General features: G+C 41.1%; 1 protein-coding gene across 7 annotated transcripts in view; it reads right to left on the bottom strand.

Moving 5' to 3' along the window:
• The window catches only part of samd4a (sterile alpha motif domain containing 4A), a 65,362-nt gene that overhangs the window by 13,059 nt on the left and 27,694 nt on the right, over positions 1-24,609 (bottom strand). For 2 of the 7 annotated variants that reach the window (XR_004896813.1, XM_031323497.2), the window contains exons 3-8: positions 10,286-10,882; positions 6,191-6,478; positions 3,367-3,476; positions 2,387-2,473; positions 1,218-1,470; positions 829-914 (exon numbers count right to left, since the gene is read on the bottom strand). Coding sequence is in view for 6 of the 7 variants with exons in the window: in XM_031323497.2 (XP_031179357.1) it covers positions 829-914; positions 1,218-1,470; positions 2,387-2,473; positions 3,367-3,476; positions 6,191-6,478; positions 10,286-10,882 (1,421 nt within the window). In the remaining variant the exon portion in view is untranslated. The remainder of the gene's footprint in view (positions 1-828; positions 915-1,217; positions 1,471-2,386; positions 2,474-3,366; positions 3,477-6,190; positions 6,479-10,285; positions 10,883-24,609) is intronic. The other 5 variants (XM_031323498.2, XM_031323499.2, XM_031323500.2 and 2 more) reach the window with 5 other exon arrangements.

Here is a 24,609-nt window from a genome sequence, read left to right as displayed (position 1 = left end):
TCTGTGAAAAGCGCTTTATAAATAAATTTGACCTACTTACTTACTTACTGCATGTATATAGGGTAGACCTACTATGTGTTCACCAAATATTACGTGCCGATATTAAATCACAGACGCATTAGTGATAACAGTCAGTAAAAAATAATTATGAAATCAGATGTAATTCATGAAATTTCAATATATATTATTACATTTTTTTGTGAGTGTCTATATTCATTTCCGGAAGAGGGAAAAACTTACAACATTGAAAAAATGTAATTTTGATCATAGGCTATATAATGGCAGAAATGTGAGTTATTGGAAATTTAAAAAAAGGTATAGTCAGGGATGTTAATCCAATACATTTTTTGTCAAATTCAGCGAATATCTCCTCACGGTCACCTAGCTCTCTATTTTCTGTGTGCGCTGAAAAAAAAGCTGGTGTAAACACAGAGAAACAGAAAGGAAAGGAATGCACGAGCCACAAAACACTATTCCAGCCAACTGGCAACACTCAGCGAGGCGATGAGGCAGCATGTGAACGTGCCGGCCGGCCAGTAGTTATCTGTCGCTGAATCTGGGGGGCAGAGCTTCTGAAGGGGGGGGGGTTGTTTGTTTGGCAGTTGAGTTCAAATATCAACAATCTTTGCACAGCATCGCTTACTGCACCTTTAAATTCCCAATAACTGACATCAGTCCTAAACACTCTGTAGTGTCTGTTCCTAGTATATATGTACTGTATGTATAAGTGGTGTTTTTTCTGTGTTTTAGATTTTTCATTTTGGAATAAAAAGATTTTTTTAAAAAGAGTCAGAAATATATGGTGTGTATTCCAGAGGGAGTGGGTACCTCATGGATAAGGCACTTGTCGATGAGTTGTAGGTAGGAGCTGATGTTGTCCTCGTCTGACCTCGACACCAGTAGCTGGGTACAAACTGAGGAGGATGGAAAATAAGACATTAAGACAAAACGTAGCATGGCCGGGTTGTTCAGTGGTAGAGCAGGCGCACATATACTGAGAGGTTTATGCCTCGACGCAGAGGTCCAGGGTTCGAATCCGACCTGTGACAATTTCCTGCATGTCTTCCCCCCCCCCCCCCCCCTCTCTCCCCTTTCTCACCTAGCTGTCCTATCAAAATAAAGGTGGAAAAAGCCCAAAAAATAAAATTTAAAAAAAACATAAACCTCTCTCAGTCCATGAAAACAATCTCAAGTGAGTGCCGGTGCATGCAGCTCACCTTTTCCCATGACACGAGTAAACTGGCCGGGTATATCCCCCTCTGCGATGACGCTTGTGCCCGACTCGGCCTCCCCTCCACCTCCACCAACCCCGGTCAGGTGGGAGCCGGGCGCTGCGCTCTTTCCCTCAGGGCTTAGCAGGGGGCGCTGCAGGGAGGCCTCCTCGCCACCAACGAAAGCCTTGATAGGCGTCATGATCATCTGGTGGAGCTCCTGCAGCGGGGCGCGCAGATTACTGCCCTCCAACACATCCTGGTGGTGGCAAATGACAGGAGGGAAGAGGAGGGAGGGAAGGTGTGGAGAGTAAGCGAGGAGTAGATCAGAAAGAGGACTCTCTATCCAAGTGATAGATCTGCTGTGGCATTTACAATGAAGATGTCAAGAACAAGAATCGCAGCTTTTCTTTACTTGGATGAACCACCTCTCTGTCACAAAAAGTTCAATATAAATCATACAAGACAAATCTGTTTACTTTAGACCTACATGGTGAATATTAACAGACTAACAGATGGGGGAGGGATCCTTGACCACACTGCCATATGATAGAGCAGAGAATAAAGTAATACCAAAAATACATGCATGCGGTTTTGCTTCACTACTTCTGTCCGCGTGCATCATATCAGCCTCCCTCCCACCGTTCACATTGCAGCACTCTACATGAGTCTGTGTAAACCCAAAATACCAAGCAACAGGTGTCTTGTTTCCCCAGCTCTACCAATGCAGTGGTAACAAATTTTTAAATGAAGCGTTGGTGAAAAGGTTAAGCCTGAATTTAGCTGGCCCAAGAAGTCCCTCCTGTGGTGTGCCCTTGAGCGCCATTGTCTTGCTTTGAAGGCTGAATGGAGGGGTGAGGGGTGACGCGGATGGGTTTAAATTCGGAGACCAAAACTCTCCTTCCTGGATTAGGTGTTCCTTTAGCTGCCATCTCAGATACATAACACCGACTCAGAATGGCCACCCTTCTCACTTTCTCTCACAAACGCACGGGAAATGAGAGGGGGGGGGGGGGGGGTCCTGTGGTGTCCACTAACATTACAATCACCAATAACAAAAACGTAAAAAAAACCCAACAACTTCCAAATTCAAATAATTACAGGTAGGACTAGACGCTTTATGAGATTTCTTTGTGTATATGAAGAGGTAGAGAATGTGGTATAGAGTCACTGACCTTTTCCAAGCTGCGAAGTAGGTTCTGCCTTTCTTTGAGCTTCAGAATGCTGATAACAATCTTGTGTCTTGCTCCTTTAGTGACCTTCTGTTGGAAGAAAAGCGTTTTGTGTCAAACACCTCCTTGCTCTTTGGCAAAACGCTGGTCTAAAAGACTGATAGCTATTCTTTGAGATAAAGAGAAATGCAGTGTACGAATACAGGGTGTGAAGGTTCTTTCATATTGGCCCGTTAGTTCTCTTTCAGTGAGGCAGATGTTTTTTGGGAAAATGTAACAGCAGGAGATGCAGCCAGTGGAGGGCGGGGAAAAAAACCCGAATCTGCTCATCTTTGGTTGGGATGGCAGAAAGGGCTAAAACTGATTACAGCAAATTAAATTTCAGTTGAGGCTTATGCAACTTCTTATATGTCCCATGAAGAACTGATATACTGACAATCCAGATGTTCCCAGATCAAGCCAATAGCAGTATACTGAATCCATTGTCACACACCTTTATTAGAGTTCAGCATGTCTCTGTGTAGCTGTGCATTATGTCCGGGTCAGACAAAAAAAAAGAGTTAGCAGCACCTGGAGGAAGTATACAACTTCCCGGTGAGCTGTGTTATTTTTAGCTGCATCCTCCGTTTCAAAATAAACTGCTCAACGTCTTTAAGTACAAGCACAGCAATGGCTACATTAGTCTTGTACAATTTATTCCAACATTATCAACTTGACCTGGCTAAAACTAGTTACAGAATCACATCCCTTTTCAAAACTAAGATTGATTAAAACGGGTCAATGACATATTGAGATATTTTTTTTAAATTTAATACAAGTATATAGTGTTGACATGTTTCTGCTTTTATTCTTCTGCCCCTCATGAACCAGAACTACAACTTTTTCCATGTAAAGTTCTTGTTCTTTTAAAAAAAATTTTTTTATTATAAATTAAATTGAAACTAACTCGGTCTATGTGTGTTTGTGTGTATATATATAAAAACCTGTGCCTCTAGCTGTTCTTCAGTCAGTGACATCATCTCATCGTAGGTCATTGTGGAGAAGAGAGCGGCGTACTTATGGAGACGGAGACTCTTCAGCCACGCAGGAACATCTGTGGGGGGGGGAGGATTCTTACATAATCACTGCTGCAGACAACATACAATGTTGTTTTTTTTTCAATACAAATATACATAAGAAATAAAATAATAATACATATTACATTAAAAACCTATACAAATCATCTGTATGTAAAAGAAGAATATACATCTTTGGATATCAACCTGAACGTCATTCCAGATTAAATAGATCTACGCACATATACTGTATTGATCCCTCAACTTATGCTCCCATACACTGATATATACAATATTCAATTTCATTTCATTTATTATTTATCTCGAACAGTCAACAATAAAACACAACAATCAGAATTTAACAAAAACTAAAAAAGGATTAGTTCGAGAAGGAGCAGGTGGAAGCAAATAGCTTATTTGGTCCTGCCCCTATTTCACAAAATCATATTATTACAAAGCAAATAGATATGCAAATACAGCATACAATTTTCAGGTCTTACATTAACTTACAACAATACAACAATACCTTTACATTACAATTCCATTCCTGTTTCGGTCTATTCTTTTCTCTTTTGGTCAAGTAATAATTTCTTTAATCTATCTTTGATCTGAATATTATGGCTCAGTTTGATGTCATTGTTCAGTCCATTCCATAAGCATTTTGAAAGTATTTATCATAGATGAACATATTCATACTACTATTACAAATACTTTGTCAAATAACCTTCACATAGTCTACATGTTGGAAACAAATATGTACATCCATTTGTTTAATGTTTATCACAGTTTAACATATTTGTAAAATAGCTAAAATAATACCTAAAAAAAGTAGGTACATTTGTATGTACGTATGTAATATATAAATGAGATTAAATTAACCTGAAACATAAGCGGCAAAGACATGCTGTTGGCAGAACAATCATACAGTATGTTTAGTTAGGCTCACTAATGCTCAGCTTGTCTGTACTAATTTTCAGTCTGGAGTGAAGCCTGGGGCTGGTTTGCTTGTTTCTAGTCTGGATCAGCGGTACATTTTCTGGATAATTGCCTGACACCCCGTGCGTGGCTCACACGCCGGATGCCCCTCACCTTCCAATCTCGGTGTTTTGTTGTTCTCAAACTCCCTCCGTTTCGGGAAACAGCTTCGAGCAAGCTACACGCTGAAAATGGCAAGTTTTTAAGAAAATTTAGATCGCGCAATAAGACAGGCCTGCTTGGTTCTTTCAAGGAATGATTGTAAAGATTTACAAAGAATATGTTTAAGGCATTTAATCTCTAACTGGGACGTTTTGGGAGCAATTGGTGGGATTGCTGTGGACAAAGTACACACGGGGATAAACTGGTAAGAGCAAATAACGTTTCCATGCATCCAGCTAATTTAAATAGCTCACGTTACTGTATTGTGTGAACAGTTAACCTCATTTAATATTGTATGTGGCGTTTTCTTTTGGGGGGTGCAAATGTTCCAAGTTCCTTCCCAAGACCATTTTACAGAGTCACTGTGTCTGCGTCCGGAGCTTAGCGCCACCCAAGACGATTGTGATTGGTTTAGAGTGTTTTGTTCTCCTATCCCAGAATGCACCTGTGGAGTAGTAGAATGTATTGCCAGACCTTACTCCACAGCACTGTGGAGTAAGGTCTGACAATGCGAAACTTACTTGTTTCTAACAAGCAGTCCCTTTTGTGAAACTCAGGAAAAAAAACACAAACCCTGTGAATGTATGTTTCTCCTTTGTTTGGTGTATTTACACGTTAATGGTATGTTTTCGTTGTAATTCTGCTGCTCTATATTCATCTGAGGACTCATTTTGACACACTTGCAGAAGCTCTGAGAGCAAACAGGGACTTTATGGACACTGATTTTCCCATCCCACGTTAACATATTTCCAGTGAAGTAATACAAACTTCAGCTGAGTTTTTGATCACAGTTAGACAGTTGTTGGATCTAGCTGAATAATGGCTATTGTGATAAGTCTGTGAAGAACAAAACATATATTTTTATACACCTACATTAAATGTTGAGAAGTTAATGCTCTGCTAACCTTATTATTATTATTGTCATATAAGGTTCCTCACTGAACTGGTCATGTCTGTCTCCTTGGTAACACCTACTGTAGGTCTTATAGAAAAGCCTATATTTAGGAGAGAAAAGCAAAGACCACTCAGATGGTCATCGTCAAACACTTTACAACAATAAAACCCTTCAGCTCCACTTCATGGTCCATTCGGCAGTATAAAACACAGGGTTTGATATCCATTTTAAAATATTTACACCAAATGATGTTAACATTTGTCTCCTGTAACCTGATCCATTGCTCTCTAGACTGCACTGCACTGTCTGCCTCTATCTTACCATAACAGCACATGCTATCTGCACGGAGCAGTTCAAAATAAGTCATTTGAATAAAATAAAATAAAACAATGTAGGTAATATTTTTATGTTAAAATATTTTGCAGAGACATTACTTCATTGTCAAATAAATTGTAATAACTTTGTTTTAACACTAAGAAATAAGACGATGAAGAAGTAGACACGTAGCCTCTACTTTGCGATAGTAGTTTTTTAGGAAAACTTACTTTCTTACGTTGGTTGGTGACTTCTTTTAAGGGAAAGTATGTCTGAACAAAAAGGTGTTAGAAAGGTCGATACTAGTTTGATTGAACCTGTTGTGCATGTGCATTTCAACAGTGTGTGTGAATCAGTCAACTGAATTGTCCTACGAAGTGTACTCCCGTCCTTCATACTACTCACCCCTCATGCCACTGCCCTCATCATGGAAGGAACTGCGATGCAGACCTGAACCTCCTCCTAAACCAGCCTCCTCCAGATGCTCACTGCCTCCACTGCCTGAGGAGGCAATGCTGCTCTGGGGTGAGAGAGGTGCATGGTCTGGGGCCGGGCCTCTAGCAGTCCGTAGGTCCTCCTGGGACAGCCAGACGTGGCCCAGAGGCTGGTTGCTGGGGCCGCTCATGGGAGGCGTGAGGGACACTGAGCGCTTCAGGGGACTGTGCTGCTGGCTGCCACCTCCACTCGTCAGGACTGCAGACAACAATAAGACAGGTAGGTGCAGGCTGTGAGATGGAGCTTAGCTAAAGGGGCTGACATACCAGGTAGACGGCAAAGAACTAGTGGCGACGAAGCCCGACTCTGGCGTCGCCTTACGTCTCTTCAAGTCGCCTGTGTCTTGGCCAAAAAAGTTGCACTTGAACACACCGCAAGACTACAGCGATGGCCAACGAGCTTGTATGTCCTGCGCGAGAGGAAATCACTCTCCATGACAGCAGGCGGTGGTAATCTATTTGTCATTCAAAAAGGGAAACCCGATGTATAAACCATTGTTATGATACAAATAACAAAACAGCACAGAGCCTACGACCTCTCTGCTTCACTCCCCACCGAGATGACAGCAGACACCGGGAGATGGCTAGCTGTCATCCATTCTCTTGGCAAGAAGTCTCCCTGCGGTGAGGAAGGGAAGGAACCGAGCAGCCCGCTGCGACCGGCTGGCAAGTTAGCTTGCTTGCTAGAGGGCTCAGTTCTCAGTCTAGCACCAACCACGGTGCAGAGGGAGAGAGGTCTACGATGTTTAAATTAAGTGTAACGGGATGAGACATTATTTCATTAGCTTACTTTGTAATGTGTAGGCATGTAGATCTTTTATGTTGAAATAAATATACCTACGCAAGTAGATATGTATCTCATTGTACGTTTGCCCTCCACCCAACTATGCCTGTCTTTCATCCAGCAGTGCAAAAGCACATTTTGTGTTTTGAATATGGAAACTGCACAATTTCTTATCCAGCTCATATGTCAAATTTAAACACCCTATTTGTCTGTGAGAGAACTAGAGACAGCTGGAGGGAAGAGGCTGCATCTGCCAGGCAGCGAACACACAAAACTTTTCCTGATATGTCGTTTGTCGGCAACTGCTGCCATCCAGACTTTAATAAACTACTTCTCTCACACGGACAGCCTTCTGATATTCTTAGATCTGCTCAACAGTTAATTTATCGAGTTTCACTAAAGCAACTAAGCCATACTCCCTCACATATATTCACTTGGACTTGATCTAAATTCGCTCTTTCACTTTCTTGTTGGTTTTGGAGACTCAACCTTTGAAGCTATGTGCCAAACACCTCCCGGATTAGGATGAAATATCACTGATGTTTTACAAATTATTTTATCTATTTATATGATGATGATGATGATGATGATGATGATGATGATGATGACCAATAGCAATAGAATAAGTACATTACCAAAAAATATGTCTGTATGATAAACCTTCTTCCTTTCTCCATCTTCTTATCTCACCTCATTTCTGTATTAATAATTAAACTCTGTGCTCAGGATGAATTCATGACGGAGGCTTACTGGGGTCAAACCAAGTTAACGGTTACAACTGAAATCCCGCTATTTTGAAATCCATAAAAGCAGCTCTAACGTCACTGATTTTTCTTGCTAAAAAGGAGGTAAACAGAATAAAAAGGTGGAGAGCCAGAGAGCTTTTTGTGTCGCCGCTCTGACAGGGTAAGCTGCCACCAATACTCCAGGCTCTCTCCTCCTCCTCCTATATGCGGTCCTCTTTCTGTTGGCGCTATGTATAGGACTTCATGGACCCCGTTTAAAATAGGTGCCCAGCTACCATTACAAGTTCCAGTCCCTAAATATTAGCCATTTTCCCTAAATACAGTCTCCCACAAAGGCTGCCTTACAAGGGATAGGATGGGTGGTATGTGCTGCTGTGGCTTGGACTACGGCAGAGTATGGGTGGGGTGGGGGGTTGGGGGGGGCAACAGGATGTGGTATCAGTGGCACACAGGTTGATGTGGCTGGACAATTATACTCCTGTAATCACCATCGTGACCAGATGAACTGTGTGTGTGTGTGTGTGTGTGTGTGTGTGTGTGTGTGTGTGTCAATGTTGGATTTTTATTGATCAAAATGATTGTATTCGTTGCTTTGTGACAGACATTTTGATTGGCCCATTGAGAAGCTTTGATGCTAAAAGCATTGACACACCGAAACACATCTTCCTTCTTACTTTGCATCCAACTAAATATCTACACATCTATTCTAGTCTACTCAACACTCACTTTCATTTGTGGAGAAAAGCATCTGCTCACTGGGTCCACTAATCCTGTGCTGGCGGCTGGGGTAACTCTAGTTTATCAGTTGTGAAATCCTGAGGTCTTTTGTGTGCGACTGAAGCTGCTAGCAGTCACAAATATATGGGGATCTTTCTTGGAGCAGTGAGCAGGGCTTTAAATGTGTCTTTATTTATAAACCCTCAGCTGTTTCTTTCATCTCCCAGAAAAGAAAAAAAAAATACAGAGCCCTTGCATTCTTGTCTGGAAATATCCTGCTCTGACCATAGTTATGCTCAATTTCAACAGCCCTGCCCTCTCTGTGTGTTGTCTTCCACCTCACACAGCCTCTGTAGTTGCTATGTGGGCTGTTCAGAGTGTATTTACTGTGTAGAGGCTATTTCGTGTGCTCAGGGTGTATTTAGTGTGTTTGGTAAGTTTAGAGTGTACAGAGTGTCTTTATAATGAAACCAACATTTGAACTGAATTGAAATAAGCGTATTTTTTGTGCTGCCAAATGCTATACAGATGTTTTTTGTGTGCTTAATGTCAATTATTATCATTATCCAATCAAGCACAGCTGATACCAAAACAACTCCTACGATTTTAACTACAAGGAAGAGAGAAGCTTAAAGACCCTAGTGTGAAATTGGGCCAGGGCGCGGGCGATCAGGTGGCCATCCCAGACAGAGAAGCTATCATCAGGCCAGCCCAGAGTAGGTGGCTGTAATCACTGAGGTGTTCTCAGATGGTGGTATTGGCTACCTTGACTTTAGAAGTACACAAGTCAGTCTGGGGTTAAAAGGCAGCCCACCTCACTTCATTTTATTTTAGTTAATAATTTGGCTGGTTTGAATCAATTCTTGGGAGGTCAATCCCATCTTTAAGTTCATAAGTTAATGATGGCACAGTATGAAAAGGTTTTTTCAGGGCAATTACAGTCAGTCAGAAGATAAAATGTATGGAGCAAACCCTTCATGGACAACTTTACATTAGGTTTATTGGCCTTCTATTATTTTGCAGTGATGCTGGTTACCTACAGTATGTAAATCAAGGTTTACAGTCATCCCTAATGTCTGTCAACAGCTCTCTATCCTCATGAAAACATGACATGGGTACGGATAAGGGAGACAAATGTATTGTTTAAAATAACGATAATAGGCGGAAAGAAGGAATGAAAATACCAAAATGGACCAGAGTTAGAAATGCTGGTGCTCTTTTAATATTTAGATATTTTAATATTATTACCTTACATGTGTCTATTTTTATTATTAAATCACATTTTGAAAAGTTGTTGTGAAAGTCATTTTACACATACTATTATATTACATTATTGTATTCGTTACATTATCAAGCGCTACACTGTGAGAACCAACCACGCGCGCTGACTTTATCTATGTGTTGCTAAAGCATCACATGATTAGAAATGAGCTGAACACAGTACAAGGCACACAGGACTAATCGATTATTTGTAAACTATTAAATAAATTGCCAACTATTTGATAATTGATTATTCAGTTTGAGTAATTTTTAAAGTCAAAATTCTGATTCCAGTTTCTTAAATGTGAATATTTTCCAGTTTCTTGACTCATCTATGACAGAATATCTTTATGTTGTGGACAAAACAATACATTTCAGGACATCCTATTGGGCTTTGGAAAACCCTAATTGACATTTTTCACCATTTTCTGACATTTTATAGACCAAACACCTAATCAAGTTAGTCAGTGAGTTAGTTGCAGCCCTGAACTATACTTACTAGCGTTACCGCCTCCACCAGTTCCAACTGTGTTGATGGTTGCCGGCACAGAGGATGATGGGTAGAGAAGGAGGTGCCCGTTCTCACAGCCCTGCTGCTGCGGGTGCCAGCCTCCGCCCAGCCCTGAATCTCTGGAGCTCTGCCAACCGTTGAGGCGGTCGTCCGAGCCATAGCGCTGGTGGTGATGCAAGGAGAAGAGATTGCCTGATGAAGAGGTGTTGGTGGAGGAGGAGGATCCTGATGAGGAGAGGGTGGATGGAGGCGTGGACTGGTGGTGGTGGTGGTGCGGCCCAGAAGGAGGAGGCCTTTCCAGTGAGTCTCCCCGGGCAGCAGCCCTCTCCTCCAGGTGGTTGAGCCAGAGTGCCAGGGCGGAGCGGTCTTCCAGGGAAGTGGCTGGGTGGATGAGGGCATAGGACAGGAGCTGGCGGGACTCCTCCAGGTGACGGCCATGCTCGATGGTGTGGGCCAGGATGCGTGGCAGCAGGCGCATGTACTCGCCCTTGGCTTCAACGTTGCCGGGTTTGAGCAGCGGGAGATGGGTGAGGACAAGCGAGATGACCCGCTCCTTAGACTCGCCTTGCCACTGGCTGATCACCGCTGTAGGTGACAAAAACACAATAAACATTACAAACCCATGACTCACTATTTGTTTCAACAGTGCTCAAAAGAAAATCAAACTTGTGCAGAGTATGACTATTAAGTGTATGACGGCATGAATTCAAAGGTCAGTGCATCATTATGTTACCAGCCAATCGTGGGTGACCCTGACAGACCTGACTGGACCACAGTTATGAACCGAAAACTGTTGGATACTAGGGGTGCACGATTCAGAAAATGTCACAATTCAATATCGATTTTCAGGCTCAAGAAAACCGATTCACAGTATATAAATGTAGTTACTTTTCCCATGTGATTGCAGTAGACATACAATAAAAAAAAAAAAAAATATGAATAGATTTTTGGAATTCTATGAATCGCGATTCAAATGTGAATCGATTTTTTTGCACACCCCTACTGGATACATAATCTAAGATTTTAGCTTCACGGTATCCGAGGTGGTAGCAAAGGAGAATGTAATTGATGGATGGACAGATGGATTAGTGAACACATGTACGGTTAAAATAGAAGACACAAAGATGATGTCAGGTCCACTGCACTGTCATCCTTCTCTAAACAGCCAACTCTGTAGGCTGCTAATGGTGGCAGTACAGTTCTATACATAACCCAGAGGTCATGGAGCTCTATTGTTGTCCGAGTCAGTGGGCCATTAGGAGCCCATTCCTATCATCTTGGACCAGGGCTATAGATATCAACTGATCAGTGCGACAGCTTTGGACAGCCACACAAATAGAGACAGGACGCAGGTCGGCTTCACTTCCTGTCTGTGTGAATTTGACCACCACGGTCATCCTTAACCCATAAGGATCTTGTCTCTAAATCAGACATATGAGGTTAAACTAGAAAATACACCTGCTAGTCCTTCTGTCCAAAGATATCCCAATGTCAAAGTCTACTTTGTGATGACGTACAGCTCTCTCTGCCCTGTCGAGAGGACACCTGCAGCTCTGACCAGGCAGATGGACAACCACAGACTAGGCCTGCACGATTCGGGGAAAAATATGAATCACGATTTTTTAGCTTAAAATTGATATCACGATTTTCTGCCACGATTTTTTTCTCACGAAGCGTCATGTTTATTGCACACACGAACCATGACAAAACAAAACAAATTGGCAGTACCAAACTGATTTTTTTGGCACCTATAGCACATTGCACATCACCACAAGCCTGTAAACACAGAGGCTTCAATGAAGAGAAGGGAGAGCATTACAGCGCTTCGGAGCGCTTTAAAACCTTTTTTATACAGTCCATGTTTAAAACTCACAGAAGAAAGTAGTAGCGTTTGTGATGCAGTCGACTCGTAAAATTAAATGAGAATCAAAGTCATAAAAAAAAAAAAAAAATCGAGATCGCGATTTTATAACGATTAATCGTGCAGGCCTACCACAGACCCTGAAGCTTACTGAACAAGGTTCACATGCATGTCATCCCGTTCGCTATGATCAGGATTGAGGGATTAAATAATTCAGGCTTGAGCCAAGTCACAGCATGAAACGGACAGTTTTACACACACGTTTATGCATACAATCTATTACAAAATATGGTGTTTTTGGAACATTAAACCATGTAAACCTATTCTGATATAACCTCTAAATACAATTATGAACCTGAAAATGAGCATAATAGGAGCACTTTAATATCAACCTACTGTACTGAGATGAAATTGCACATTAACACAGTCAAATGTATGCGTCTCAGCAGCTTTCATTTTGTCTTTTGTCTTTGATATTGTTCAGATGAGGTCAGAGACAATTCCTTAGTTTGGCCATGTAGGCTATTGTGTTATATACACCATCAAGCAGGGGGATGAATCTTCACTGGTGTCACAATTAGATTGCGATTATCCTGTCAACAGTTTGAATCGATTCAATATCACAATGCGTCCTCAATATTATTATATATTGCTACATGTTTTTTTCCATCAACTAATTAAAGCAGTCAGATATATATATATATATATATATATATATATATATATATATATATATATATATATATATATATATATATATATATATATATATATATGTATGAACTCCGATTTTATTGTATCTGCTCTTAAAAAAAAAGACACTTCCTGAATGTAGCGAAATCTGAACACAGCAGACAACAGACAAAGGCAATAACAAAAAAAGCAACGACCGGAAAATCAACAAGCAACATCATTAGGCAATAATCGATTATGGTCTGTCACTGCATCGATGCAGAATCGTCCAGGTCCGCATCGCGATGCATCGATGCAACGGTTAATTTCAACACCCCTACCATCAAATGTGTATTTATAATAATATACCACTAAAACCTTTACAGATCAAACTCTCTCAGAACATAATAAAAAAGAACCACCCTATTGCTGGATCTCACACATAAAAAAAATGTGAACCTGACTACTCAAAAATTATCAACAGAATTAAAACAAAAAAAGGATAGGCTACTCCTACTCAATTTGCCCACTCATTTTAAGTTCAAGTTTTACACAGGCTTGCTTCCAACAAAACGGGCATTTCTTTGAAAAAAAGACCTTCAGATCCATGTCAGTGAATGGGTAACATGAAGGCGCAAGACAAAGTGAACTTGGCCAGACTGTCCCGAAGCTCAGCAGACAGCGGAGTAAGAGTGACATAGAGCACAAGGAAAGAGGAGGTGGGGGAAGACTGCGGTAGAAACTAGTTTGAGAGGGAGCGAGGTGTGTGAGGGGAGCCAGGGAGTTACTCCCCTTTGCTCCAGGGATGATGTAATCCTTCATTCCTCTGAATGAGGCAAGCCTCGGTCCATCAGAGAACAGGAATTGTTCCATGATTAAAACTCATTTATTTCCAAATGACTGGAAAACATTAAGATGTAACACAGAAACCCTGATACATCCTCTAAGAACACTTACAGAAGCAGTGGTGCACTGCCCCCTTTTAAACATCTCCAATTCATCGTCGACAGTAAAATGCTTTCAACTTTTTCACATTTGTATGACCGTATAAGTTTGTCTACTAACACATATTACACAGAGACCATAAAAAAGAACTAAACATGACGTGTCAGAGACTCAACCAACGACAACTAAAATGCCTCAAGCTGAATTCAACAACTTTTGAACGGTTATTACCGCAGGGCAGATTTTTCAAAGCAAATAAATGAAAATAATCGTGTTCTCAGTGACATCATGCTCTGTCCCTTTATGGAGGTATCATCTGTAGGTTACTGGCTGTAAGAACAGATTTTCAGTAACTTAAGGGACCTGACTCCACCAGAGCTCGGTAATGAAGAGAATCATGTGTATCCATAGAGAAACCACTTTGGAATAACTTGCAAATAACAAATAAATAAAAAAATGCAATTTCACATTATTTTGGATCAATATTATCAACATATATGTGTGTGAAAAGCTAGAACAGATAATAAATAAATAACATTTAAAAAGCTTAAAGACAAAACTTGCTAAAGAAGTCCACTGGGGACCAACAGCAACCATTAGATCTGAGAAAAGTCATTTAGTTAGTTTTAATGCTCACTTGACTTTACATTCATTCTGCTTATATATAGTTATCTTTGGAGGGGAGGAGGTAAAGCTATTAGCAATTAAAGATTAAAAGTCAGAAAAAAGTGCCTTTGATCAATAGTATTCTGGTTAAAATGTCTCGAGTGTGCAAGCTAGAAGCTAGGTCCCCCCCCCCTGAAAAAAGGCTGTGACATATAGGGTTGGGTACCTTTCGCACCTGAACCAATATCACTACCGATACCAATACAGTACTTTTTTTCGGTACTTTCCCTTTGTAATTACAAAAAAAATATTTCAGTTGTAAAAATAATTCCAAACCTATTTATCCCATTTACTTAGAACATTATGTTATTTATTTAGAATATTTTACACGGACAGAAATTAAATACAAATAAAACCCCTCCCTCTCTCCTCCCAAACCCATCCCTACAACCTACCTATTAAATTGAATAGTTATTCAACTTGTATTCTTGTATTTGTATATTATTATATTTTAGCCTGTTTTATTTTCATCATGACCGTTTTTAATTGCTCTTTAATGTTTCATGTAAAGCACTATGAATTGCCTTGTTGCTGAAAGGTGCTGTAGAAATAAAGTTGCCTTGCCTTACAACCTCAGCCTGTCAGTCAGTCCCCAGGGCATAGAAACCACTGTTGTGCCTGCTTGTCACGTCAACATCACCGCGACTGCTTTCGGCTCGCCATAATATTATATCACAGTGAATGGTGTCTGCGTGAAGTTTTGAAAAACTGTAACCACACTTGAAACCACTTTATCGGCATTGCCGTGACTCACTGTGACTTTAACAAAACTGCAGAGCCGACGGAGTTTGCTCCGTCAACACACACACACACACACACACACTCTGCTCTCTGTCAACATGCAGAGTGGACAGATAAGCTTGCGCTTACACGCTCTCAGGTACCGAAATTTGGCATCGTTTGATTTTACGTGAACCAATACTCTGTAATACCGACGTGATTCGGTCGGTACCGGTAAAAGTACAGGGTTCGGTACCCAACCCTAGTGACATATCGTAAGAGACATTCAGAGTAGGGGTGTAACGGTACGCAAAAATCACGGTTCAGTACGTACCTCGGTTTTAAAGTCACGGTTCGGTTCATTTTCGGTACAGTAAGGGAAAGAAATGCAAACATTAAACTGCAGGTTGTTTATTACTATAAACTTTTAACAATTTGTTTACACTTTTTTAAACACTTTTTAATAAAATATAATAAAGAATATATATATATAAAATAAAAAAAGAATAAGAAATAAAATACTGCTGCAAAGTTCTCCACTAAATAAAATACTCTCAGTCTCAAACCAATATCACATAATAAAATATAATGAAAAATATAAATAAATAACTATGGATTACAGTGCAGCATTATCAATCCCAGCTTGTCAACAACCGAGTATGGTCGTAGATCAGCTGCTATAAAAACACCAATTGCTTTCGTTATTGCGTTGGCCCGATCGGAATTACCAGCAAAGGTCTGTTTAGATGCCAACGGGAGCTGCGTTTGAATTACGGTCGTTTTTTTCCTTGTAGTAGTGATGTTCACACTCGCGTGATGCCTTTTCAAGTGCGTTAACAACTTTGACGTGTTGCCAGAAACATACCCGATCATTCCTGAGCAACGTCGGCACACTGCTTTCGTCTTATCGACTAGTCTTTGTCCGTTGACGTATTTCACTGGGAAACCGAAGTGTTCCCAAACAGGAGACCTTAATGATATGGGTGGCTCTTCAAGCTCCGGCTTGTCCGTACTGTCTATCGGCTTGTCTGCATTGGCCATGACGCTAGCTAGCGAGAGGCTGGGCTAAAGCGTGTGTATGTTGTTGTACAGCACGCGGTGTGTGCATTGACATATATATAATGGACCAACAGATCCCGTTGCTCTGGACGGAGACCAGTGAAGGATATTAGAAGCACTTTTCCGGTGAGCGCCAAGCGTTACTGCGCAGCCTCCAACTGAGAGAGACGATGTAAATGTGACGTGAGCAACGTGTCTGAAAGTTGTAACTCTTCTGGTAGCTGTGCCAAGAGAAATCGCAATCATTCCCAATCTAGCAGAGACGGAGAGCGTAGGTATATGTAAGGAGATAACATAGGCACAGGCTAATTATTGCTAACTAAAATGCTAGTTAACATTAGTAATTCAACTTAAACAGCTAATGTAAGTCCAAACTGCCTGCGAGCTTCTCCTGTACTATACAGTAATTCCTCTACTATGCGACAGTAAGTCCCGTGGTTATGACACAATCGTTAGCCTATTTTTACAAAAACGTCTGCTACGGAGCCATAACGTGAGGTACAAGGTAATGGAGCCCTTTATACATTGTCGTGTTTCTTTAGAAATAAACAATGGACAAATAGAGTCTTTAAACGCTTCAGATGTAAAGTTATTCGCTGTCAAAGTGGCGCAAAAATGAATGGCAGTCAATGGAATGCTAATGGGGGGTGCGTGCTTATTAGCATCAAAATGGCGCCATAGGAGGTTCGCGGTCTGAGGAGAAGCTTACCCCCTTGGGTGTGTGATTATTATTTTTTTCCCCAAACCACTTCAGTGGAAATCCCGCCCTGCAGTCGATTTCATTGGTTTAGGTTACAGTGACGGCGGGTAGGTTTAGAGATCAGTGTTTGGTGTCTGTACAGTGATTGACATATTGACATGACCAATGAAAACTTTAGAATCAGCTGCAGGGCGGGATTTGCGCTGAACGCGGAGACTTCCGCCACTTAATATGTTCGTGTGGAAACACGAAAATTGACCTATGTTCCGCACACAAAAGATTGCATTCGGTGCACATGTGCACCGTACCGAAAGCCCGAAACGGTCCAGTACGAATACACGTACCGTTACACCCCTAATTCAGAGATTTTTCAACAGTAGAAATACTGTTAAAAAATGTAACTGTCTCTTTTTTATTGGTGCCTTTTATATTCAAGTCAATATCAATGTTCAATGTGTTCAATACAAGAATGTTGGAAATGATTTCCTTTCATTTGTTTTAAATTCAACAAGCAAGTTGTTGTATTTTAGCAGAATACTGAAAGCAGCAGAAATGCAGAACTGAGCACACTTTAATATCTGTTTATTTATCATATTGTGCAGCCCTACTAATTATTAACAGTCTTAGGGGGCTTTCACGCCTACCTCGTTTGGGCCGGACCTTCGGACTTTTCAGTTTGATCCGAACCAAAATTACAGATGTGAAACCTCCCCAGGTCCCCCACTGTGAACTACACGGGAACTAGGAGTCTACTCGCCCACCTCTGCATCCCACGTGAATTAAGCGTGCGTGCCCCATACAATGTGACATGACTGATTAAACCAGTCCAACAGACTAAACAATACAAAACCAAAGTGAGAGAAAGCCAATGCGAGGTATTCAACGAGACAAAGGATGTTAAGTTTGTTCTTTCATGCCAGACAGAGAGACGGGGACATGCTGGGAACTGATGAATCACATCAGCATGATTGAGAAGCAACACTGAAAAAAAGAGAGTCTGACATACACAAACACTAAAACCTCAGACAGAGAGAGTCATTTGTTCGGAGGCTGACACAGCATTTCCCTGCTGGTGAACTCTGTGCCACCCTGCCCAGGCACTGCCCTCTAACACCCTCTCTGGCACCAAGACAAGGGTGCCGCTTTCATCACAGCCCTGCCTCTCTCAGTACAAACCCTCCTCTGTCAACCTGGCATCAAACCGCCCACCTTTTCATCCACAACCTGGACACATTGTCTGCACTGACATCTAAGTAAGTACAACAGAAACAGAGGGTCACAGCGTTAAGACGAGAAAATTGTCCAGGTCACTCCGATAGTTATTCCTACAGAGAACTTGAGAGCTTTGAGTTGTTATTAAAAAAGCTGATGCAAGCTTGAAATCTTATTGACATCTACTCAGCTGCCAAGTTGTGTCTCTACACTTTGTAACAGGCAATGGACATTGGTCACTTGTTGAACACGATTCCCGTGGTGTCCACATCCAGTCTGATACACAGATAGATATGCTAACCCTCCTCTCATAGGACAGCTTAAAACTCCACAACAAGAGATTGATTAAATTCAGTTTCCACCCAATTCCAGCATTTCCAATCCAAGGTATAAGTCGCACTTTTTTTCATAGTTTTGCTGGTCCTGCGACTGATATAGCAAAATATATATAATTTAACATGTTTTTAAATGTGAATTCATACTGACTGACATGAACTAAGGAGTAGGACTCACTGGCTTGTTATGTTAATTTAGCCTATTCAGCCTCCCAGGTATGTTCTTTATGCTATTGTGTAGCTGAATAACTGTTAATGTGTTACGTTAACATACCGGACACCTATTCAGCCTGTTGTTCTGTGTGCTATTCTGTAGTTGAATAACTTGCCTTTCCAGATTAAATGTCTATTCTTGATCTTGGATTTTGTGAAGTCAATAAATGCGACTTATAGTCCAGTGCGACTTATGTTTTTTTCCTCTTCTTGACGCATTTTTTGATGCGCCTTATACTCCGGAGCGACTTATAGTCCGGAAAATACAGTAATGTCTGCGCAGGTCTAATGTTTAATTTTAGACATGAAGCAAACTCCTGTTAGCAAATAGGCAGGCTAATTCCACAATGTCCGCCAAACAAAGCAGTCAACATTGCACAAAGAAATAGTTGCTGCTAGGAGAAGTTAACGGTCCAATGTGTAGGAATTTCTCCCATCTAGCGTTAAGATCATATATCGCAGTCAACTCTCTCGCACCACGCAGTTCAAAGTACGTATTACAGCTACGGTAGCCTTCACGCTTCAAAAAGCCGGTCTCTTGCTCTTTTCAATATCCGTTTTCTTTTTCTGGGCGAAGAAGAAGAAGAAGAAGACTCCTGTTCCTGAAATTTGGATTTTGAATACGTGTGGTCCTCCATGTTTCCTTCTTCAAACTTGCCGGGACCGGGAAGCTACGATACCCATTAGCAGCATTAGCAGCAGCTGTGAGTTTATCATGTGACAGCGAAAACGCGAAAGGCGGAGCAGTATGTCCCTTACCGGCTAATGTACTTGCCTACCATGAATATGGAGCGTCTACCCCAGTTCATGCGAATGCAAATGTAAAATTTCAAGCCAATCGGAATACTTGGAATTGATGGTGGTGGTAAATATTCATGAAAAAGGACAAGTTTGTGAACGGGCAACACAGATTTTGATAATGAACAACTTAATACGTTACACACTGGACCTTTAATGGTTTTTATGGCAAACAAACAATTGTGCCTAATCAAGTTGTTATTTCTCCAAATCGACTTACAATAGTCTGTATAGGTGCGATCTCATTTACAATTGTCATACTTTTTGTGTCAATTATTTGGTCAGCATTTTTCTGGCTCAGATACACCCTGTAGTTTGATGGACTAACAGAAAGGAGTCAGTAATAAGAGGTCTGGAACCAGAATACAAGACTGTTTGAGTTTTTGAGTAAGGGGTGTGACCAGGGTTGGGTATCGTTTGGATTTTTACGATTCTGATGCCGAACCGGTACTTTTAAAACGATTCCGATTCCTAAACCGATTCTTGAAAAACTGAAAAAATGACATCAAAGAAAGGCTCTTTTATAGAGTTTTTTTTTTTTTTTAAATTGAAAATTATTTCAATTTAAAAATATATTAACGTTTTAAAGTACTTAAATATATAATAAAGAGAAAGTGTGATATTTTTACGTCTGTTTCGGAGCGACAGATGGAAAATATTTCAGTCGACACATTAAGTGGAACCGAAATGAGGAACCGAAATTTGCGTTCTAATCCGGTCAGATTCCTACCGGTTGCGTAGAAACTGGTTCCATAGTGGAACTGGGTTTCGGTACCCAAACCTAGGTGTGACTCATTTTTTCCTAAAATGCAAAACATCTTTCTCGGCAATATCTATCAATACGGTCCACCTACGTGTACACAGCTGAATGCATCAAGTTCACTCTCGTTCTCCGAGGGTGATTCAACCGCATTCTGGGTGGCACTGAAGTAGAAGTGCACAAGTCAGTTCGAGGGAATGTGGGTACTTAATTAAAGCTCTTCTCGCAACATCAATTATTACATTGAACACGGTCATATCCTTGGAAAACCCCGAGAAATGTGACTGGGTTAACAAAATCAGCCATCTATGTGGAAAAGCAGGGCGGTCTCTTACTGACATTTTAAAGACAGACTTGAATTATACAGTATGACTTAATATTGACCAAGACTCAGAGCCTCAGAGCAGCAGATGCTCATTGGGTTTAACTTTCACCCTGAGCTGAAATACAGCGTGTCTTCTTCCCATCAGACTTTGTGATTACAAGACACAGTGACAGAGGTGGAAACAATGTGATGGTTTTAGCTCATTTGTTACACATTGGTTATGTGCAAACACAACCCAGTGCGCGCACACACACACACACACACACACACACACACACACACACAGTTTGTTAGACACATGATTCCTCTCGTTCTAAATATAGATAGGTCAACAGCACACAAAGCCACAACAAGGCAGCTAGCACAACAGTTAAGACCATATTAGTGGTTAGCAAAGGGACACATTAACTTCCAATGACAATGACACAACAGCATTGTGTGTATGTGTGTGTGTGTGAGAGCGAGAGAGAGAGAAAGACAAAGAGAGTGAATGTACGTGAGAAAGACAACGTGTGGAAAAGTATGTATTTACACTTGACCCCAACTCACACCTAAAAAAAAAAAAAAAAAAAAGGTGCCGTATCAGCCACTATGAAATTGGTTAACCACCAGGGTGTGTGTGCGTTTGTGTGGATTGCAAGGTTACTAAAATAAAGTTTGGGGTTTTGAGCTTAAAGGAAAGATTAGATTACATTTTGGTTAGGGTTAAGATGAAGCTATAGCTGAGGTGTAATGAAGATGGCTTCGGTTTAAGGAATGAATCTAGTCCATGGAAAATCCTTACACGTCTCTGTATGTGTGTGTCCTCTAATCCTCTGTCCTGTGCTTCTGCTGTTAGCAAAACAAACATGAGACTGGCTCACTTTGTCCCACTGCCGGCAACCTGCTATAGCCATTGTTGATTCAACACCACGTCCGACACAGTGGGTTCCCTTTACCAACTGGAGGACAGCAATCCAAGAGAAAGTGAGAGAGAGCTGACCAACAATAAACAGAGAAGGGGGCCTAATTTAGGAAAACCACCTACCATTGAGGCCAATACGAGCTAAGTGGAAAACACCAAGAGAGACAGAGAGACATGGCTGGAGGAGATGGAAGGTGAATTAAACGTCTGTATGAAAGGTCCTGGACATTACAACACATTACACAGCCTAGACTCGCATACAGTCCATAAAACAAGACGTCATGGTTTAGACAAAAGGCCCAGACGGTATGGGGAAGGAATTTGGAAAACATAGTTTATACAACTAAGAAGAAGTTGTGGAAGGAGGAAAAGGGGGGATAGGGTGGGTCTTACTTGAAGAGAACAAACTTAAGACAGACAGAGTAGTAGATGGGTGGGACAGGGTAGAAAGGAAAAGTTCCCGCTCCTGCTTTCCGAGTGGATTCTCCAGCTCAGCAGTGGGGAATGTGCTGGCATACCACAGAGAGCTGCAGCTGAAGAATGCAGTGATTTCTAACGGATCCACAGCCGAGCCCAGACAGACAGAGACACAGACACACACAGACACACACACACACACCTATCCCTACTCTGTAATAAAGCTCTTTTTAAAACTAAGTAAAACACGTCTTTTTCACACCACATTTAATGAGCCACAATATCACAACGTCCAGTTGACACAAAACACTGGCATGGGATGCTGGTCAGCCAATACGGCACATGAATGAGTTGATGGTTGATGTCTATAGTACACTTGTGACACTTTAACTATTAGGTTTTTCTTCCAACAAGTATATCTCTCACTTCAAATTGAAAGAGACTGAAACAGCAGATAACATACATTACATTTCAATTAAACTACAAATTAAAGCAATATTACAAAAAAACAACAGTGTACCGTTCATTGTGAATGGGGAGTAAGTGTGGTAGCTCTGGCTAACAACTTAAGTTTCTTTACAATCTGTAGAGAGCATATATAGAAGACGAGGTGTGAATAAGGAATAAAAAGAAAATACTGAATGTTCGAGAAAGAGTAAGATATCATAAAGCAAAAGGTAGACCAAAACAGACAGAAACAAACAAATGAATGAACAAATAAAGTGAAAGAAATCAAGATAACTAAAGGAAGAAATAGGCTACGAGACAAGACCAAAGATACAAAACAGAAGAGGATATCAAGTCGGAATAGAGTAAACAAGCGAAACGAAGAAAAAGACTAAAAATGTATAGAATAAAAAAAAATAATAATAAAAAAAAAAAAGAGAGTAAAAAGGTGAAATAGCAAAAAACTAAGGAACTAATATTAGTTAAGAAGACACACAAAAGAAGAAAGAATGCAAAGAAAGAAGTAGGAAACCGAAGACAAGCAAAAAAGAACAAAACACTAAATATATGATGGAAATGATCTAATAGTACATGCTGCGTCGCCCCACCCAGAGAAAGAGAGAGGGGGGGAACGAGAGTCCATGTCCTGACAAGAAGTGCAGACACACATACACACACACACACACACACACACACAGACAGACAGACAGACAGACAGACAGACAGACAGACAGACAGACAGACAGACAGACAGACAGACAGACAGACAGACAGACAGACAGACAGACAGACAGACAGACAGACAGACAGACAGACAGACAGACAGACAGACAGACGTAGGAAGGAAGGAAGGGGGTGGATACAAGAGTGAGACTGTAAAGTTCACTGGTGTCAACAGGTTTCAACCGGAGGGGGAGAAAATGGAAAGAGAGAAAGAAAGAAGATTGCAAAAATAAACAAGAAGACGGGACAATAACACATACAATAAACAAGAGAGAGGAAAATAGAGCTGAGAGAGAGAAAAAGGAAGAAGACGAAAGAGAAACTGATTGAGAGAGAGAGGGGGGAGGGGGAGAGTCAGTGTTGTGGGATCAGCCTGACCTTGGCCTCAGCCTGACCTAATGACACATAACTGACTGAAGAAAGAAGAGGAGGAAGAGGAGGAGGAGTGCCGTTTACTCCTGTGTAGTCTAGTTTAATGCCTTAGTAAAGTTCAGCCATTTCTCAGAAGGCCAGTAAGTGATATGGGACATTTTTAATGGCTAACATACCATTGAAAGGCTGGTGTATGTGGATATAGCTGCAGCCGATGGACCATGCTAGACTATCTGTCCAATCTGAGTTTTCTCTCGCACGACTATTTTGCAGCGGCTCTTTGCGGAGCTTAGCGCTGCCCATGACGATTCTGATTGGTTAAAAAAAAATGCCATTAAACCAGAGCACGCTTTCCTCCCATCCCCGAATGCTGTATGGAGTAGCCAGACCCTCCTTCAGCGCGCTTTAGAGGAGGGTCTGGCAAAGCGAGACACAGACATGGCAGAAAGACTAGCTGTCTGGATTTACCCTGCAGAGATCTGAGGAGCAGTTAACCATAGTCCTCAGAAATCCACCGGATTTAAAAATCCAAAACAAAGAAAGCGGAAGGAAACTGAAAATACACGCATCTGGCGGAATTTCCTGCGGCACCGGAGCAATCCCGGGAGTGGAACGCGAAGGATATAGACTATAGTCTCATTGACATCCACCGAGTCAAAATGCTTACGTTATCATTAATTAGCTCGTTCTTGTTTCCTAACTGCGTCGCGAGTTATAGGAGCTCCGCTGGGAGCTTTATGGAGACAGCTAATGTTAATGTTAGCTGCCCTTCAGCTGTCAGAGAGATTCGAATATAAAAAAAAAATTAAGCATAAAATTGGTTATTATAGAGGAAGATTGACAGCTCTAGTCTTGTCTTTTTATGAAATTAGACAGAGGGTGGTACTGTAATTAGAGAACATGATGACTTGATAATCTATTATCTATAAAAAACTACTAATTTGTTGCAGGCCCTAACAGAGAAAATATCTGCCATCATTCTCCATTACAGCTGCATTACAAATTTCAACCTGACGTCACTTAAAATCAACTAAATGCACCCTGAAAAACAATGTACATCACCAAGTGAAGTCCGCTAAGAGAGTGGTGAACTGAGGAAGAGGAGAGCAGAGAGAGAAAATATCTCCTCGTCCATCTAAATAATCTGTGTGTGTCATCATGTTGGACAGGTGGAGCAGAGTGG

Source organism: Sander lucioperca, chromosome 3 (genome assembly GCF_008315115.2).
Source record: "Sander lucioperca isolate FBNREF2018 chromosome 3, SLUC_FBN_1.2, whole genome shotgun sequence".
In the NCBI taxonomy this organism is placed as follows: Eukaryota; Metazoa; Chordata; class Actinopteri; order Perciformes; family Percidae; genus Sander; species Sander lucioperca.
This window is presented reverse-complemented; position numbering and strand designations above follow the sequence as displayed.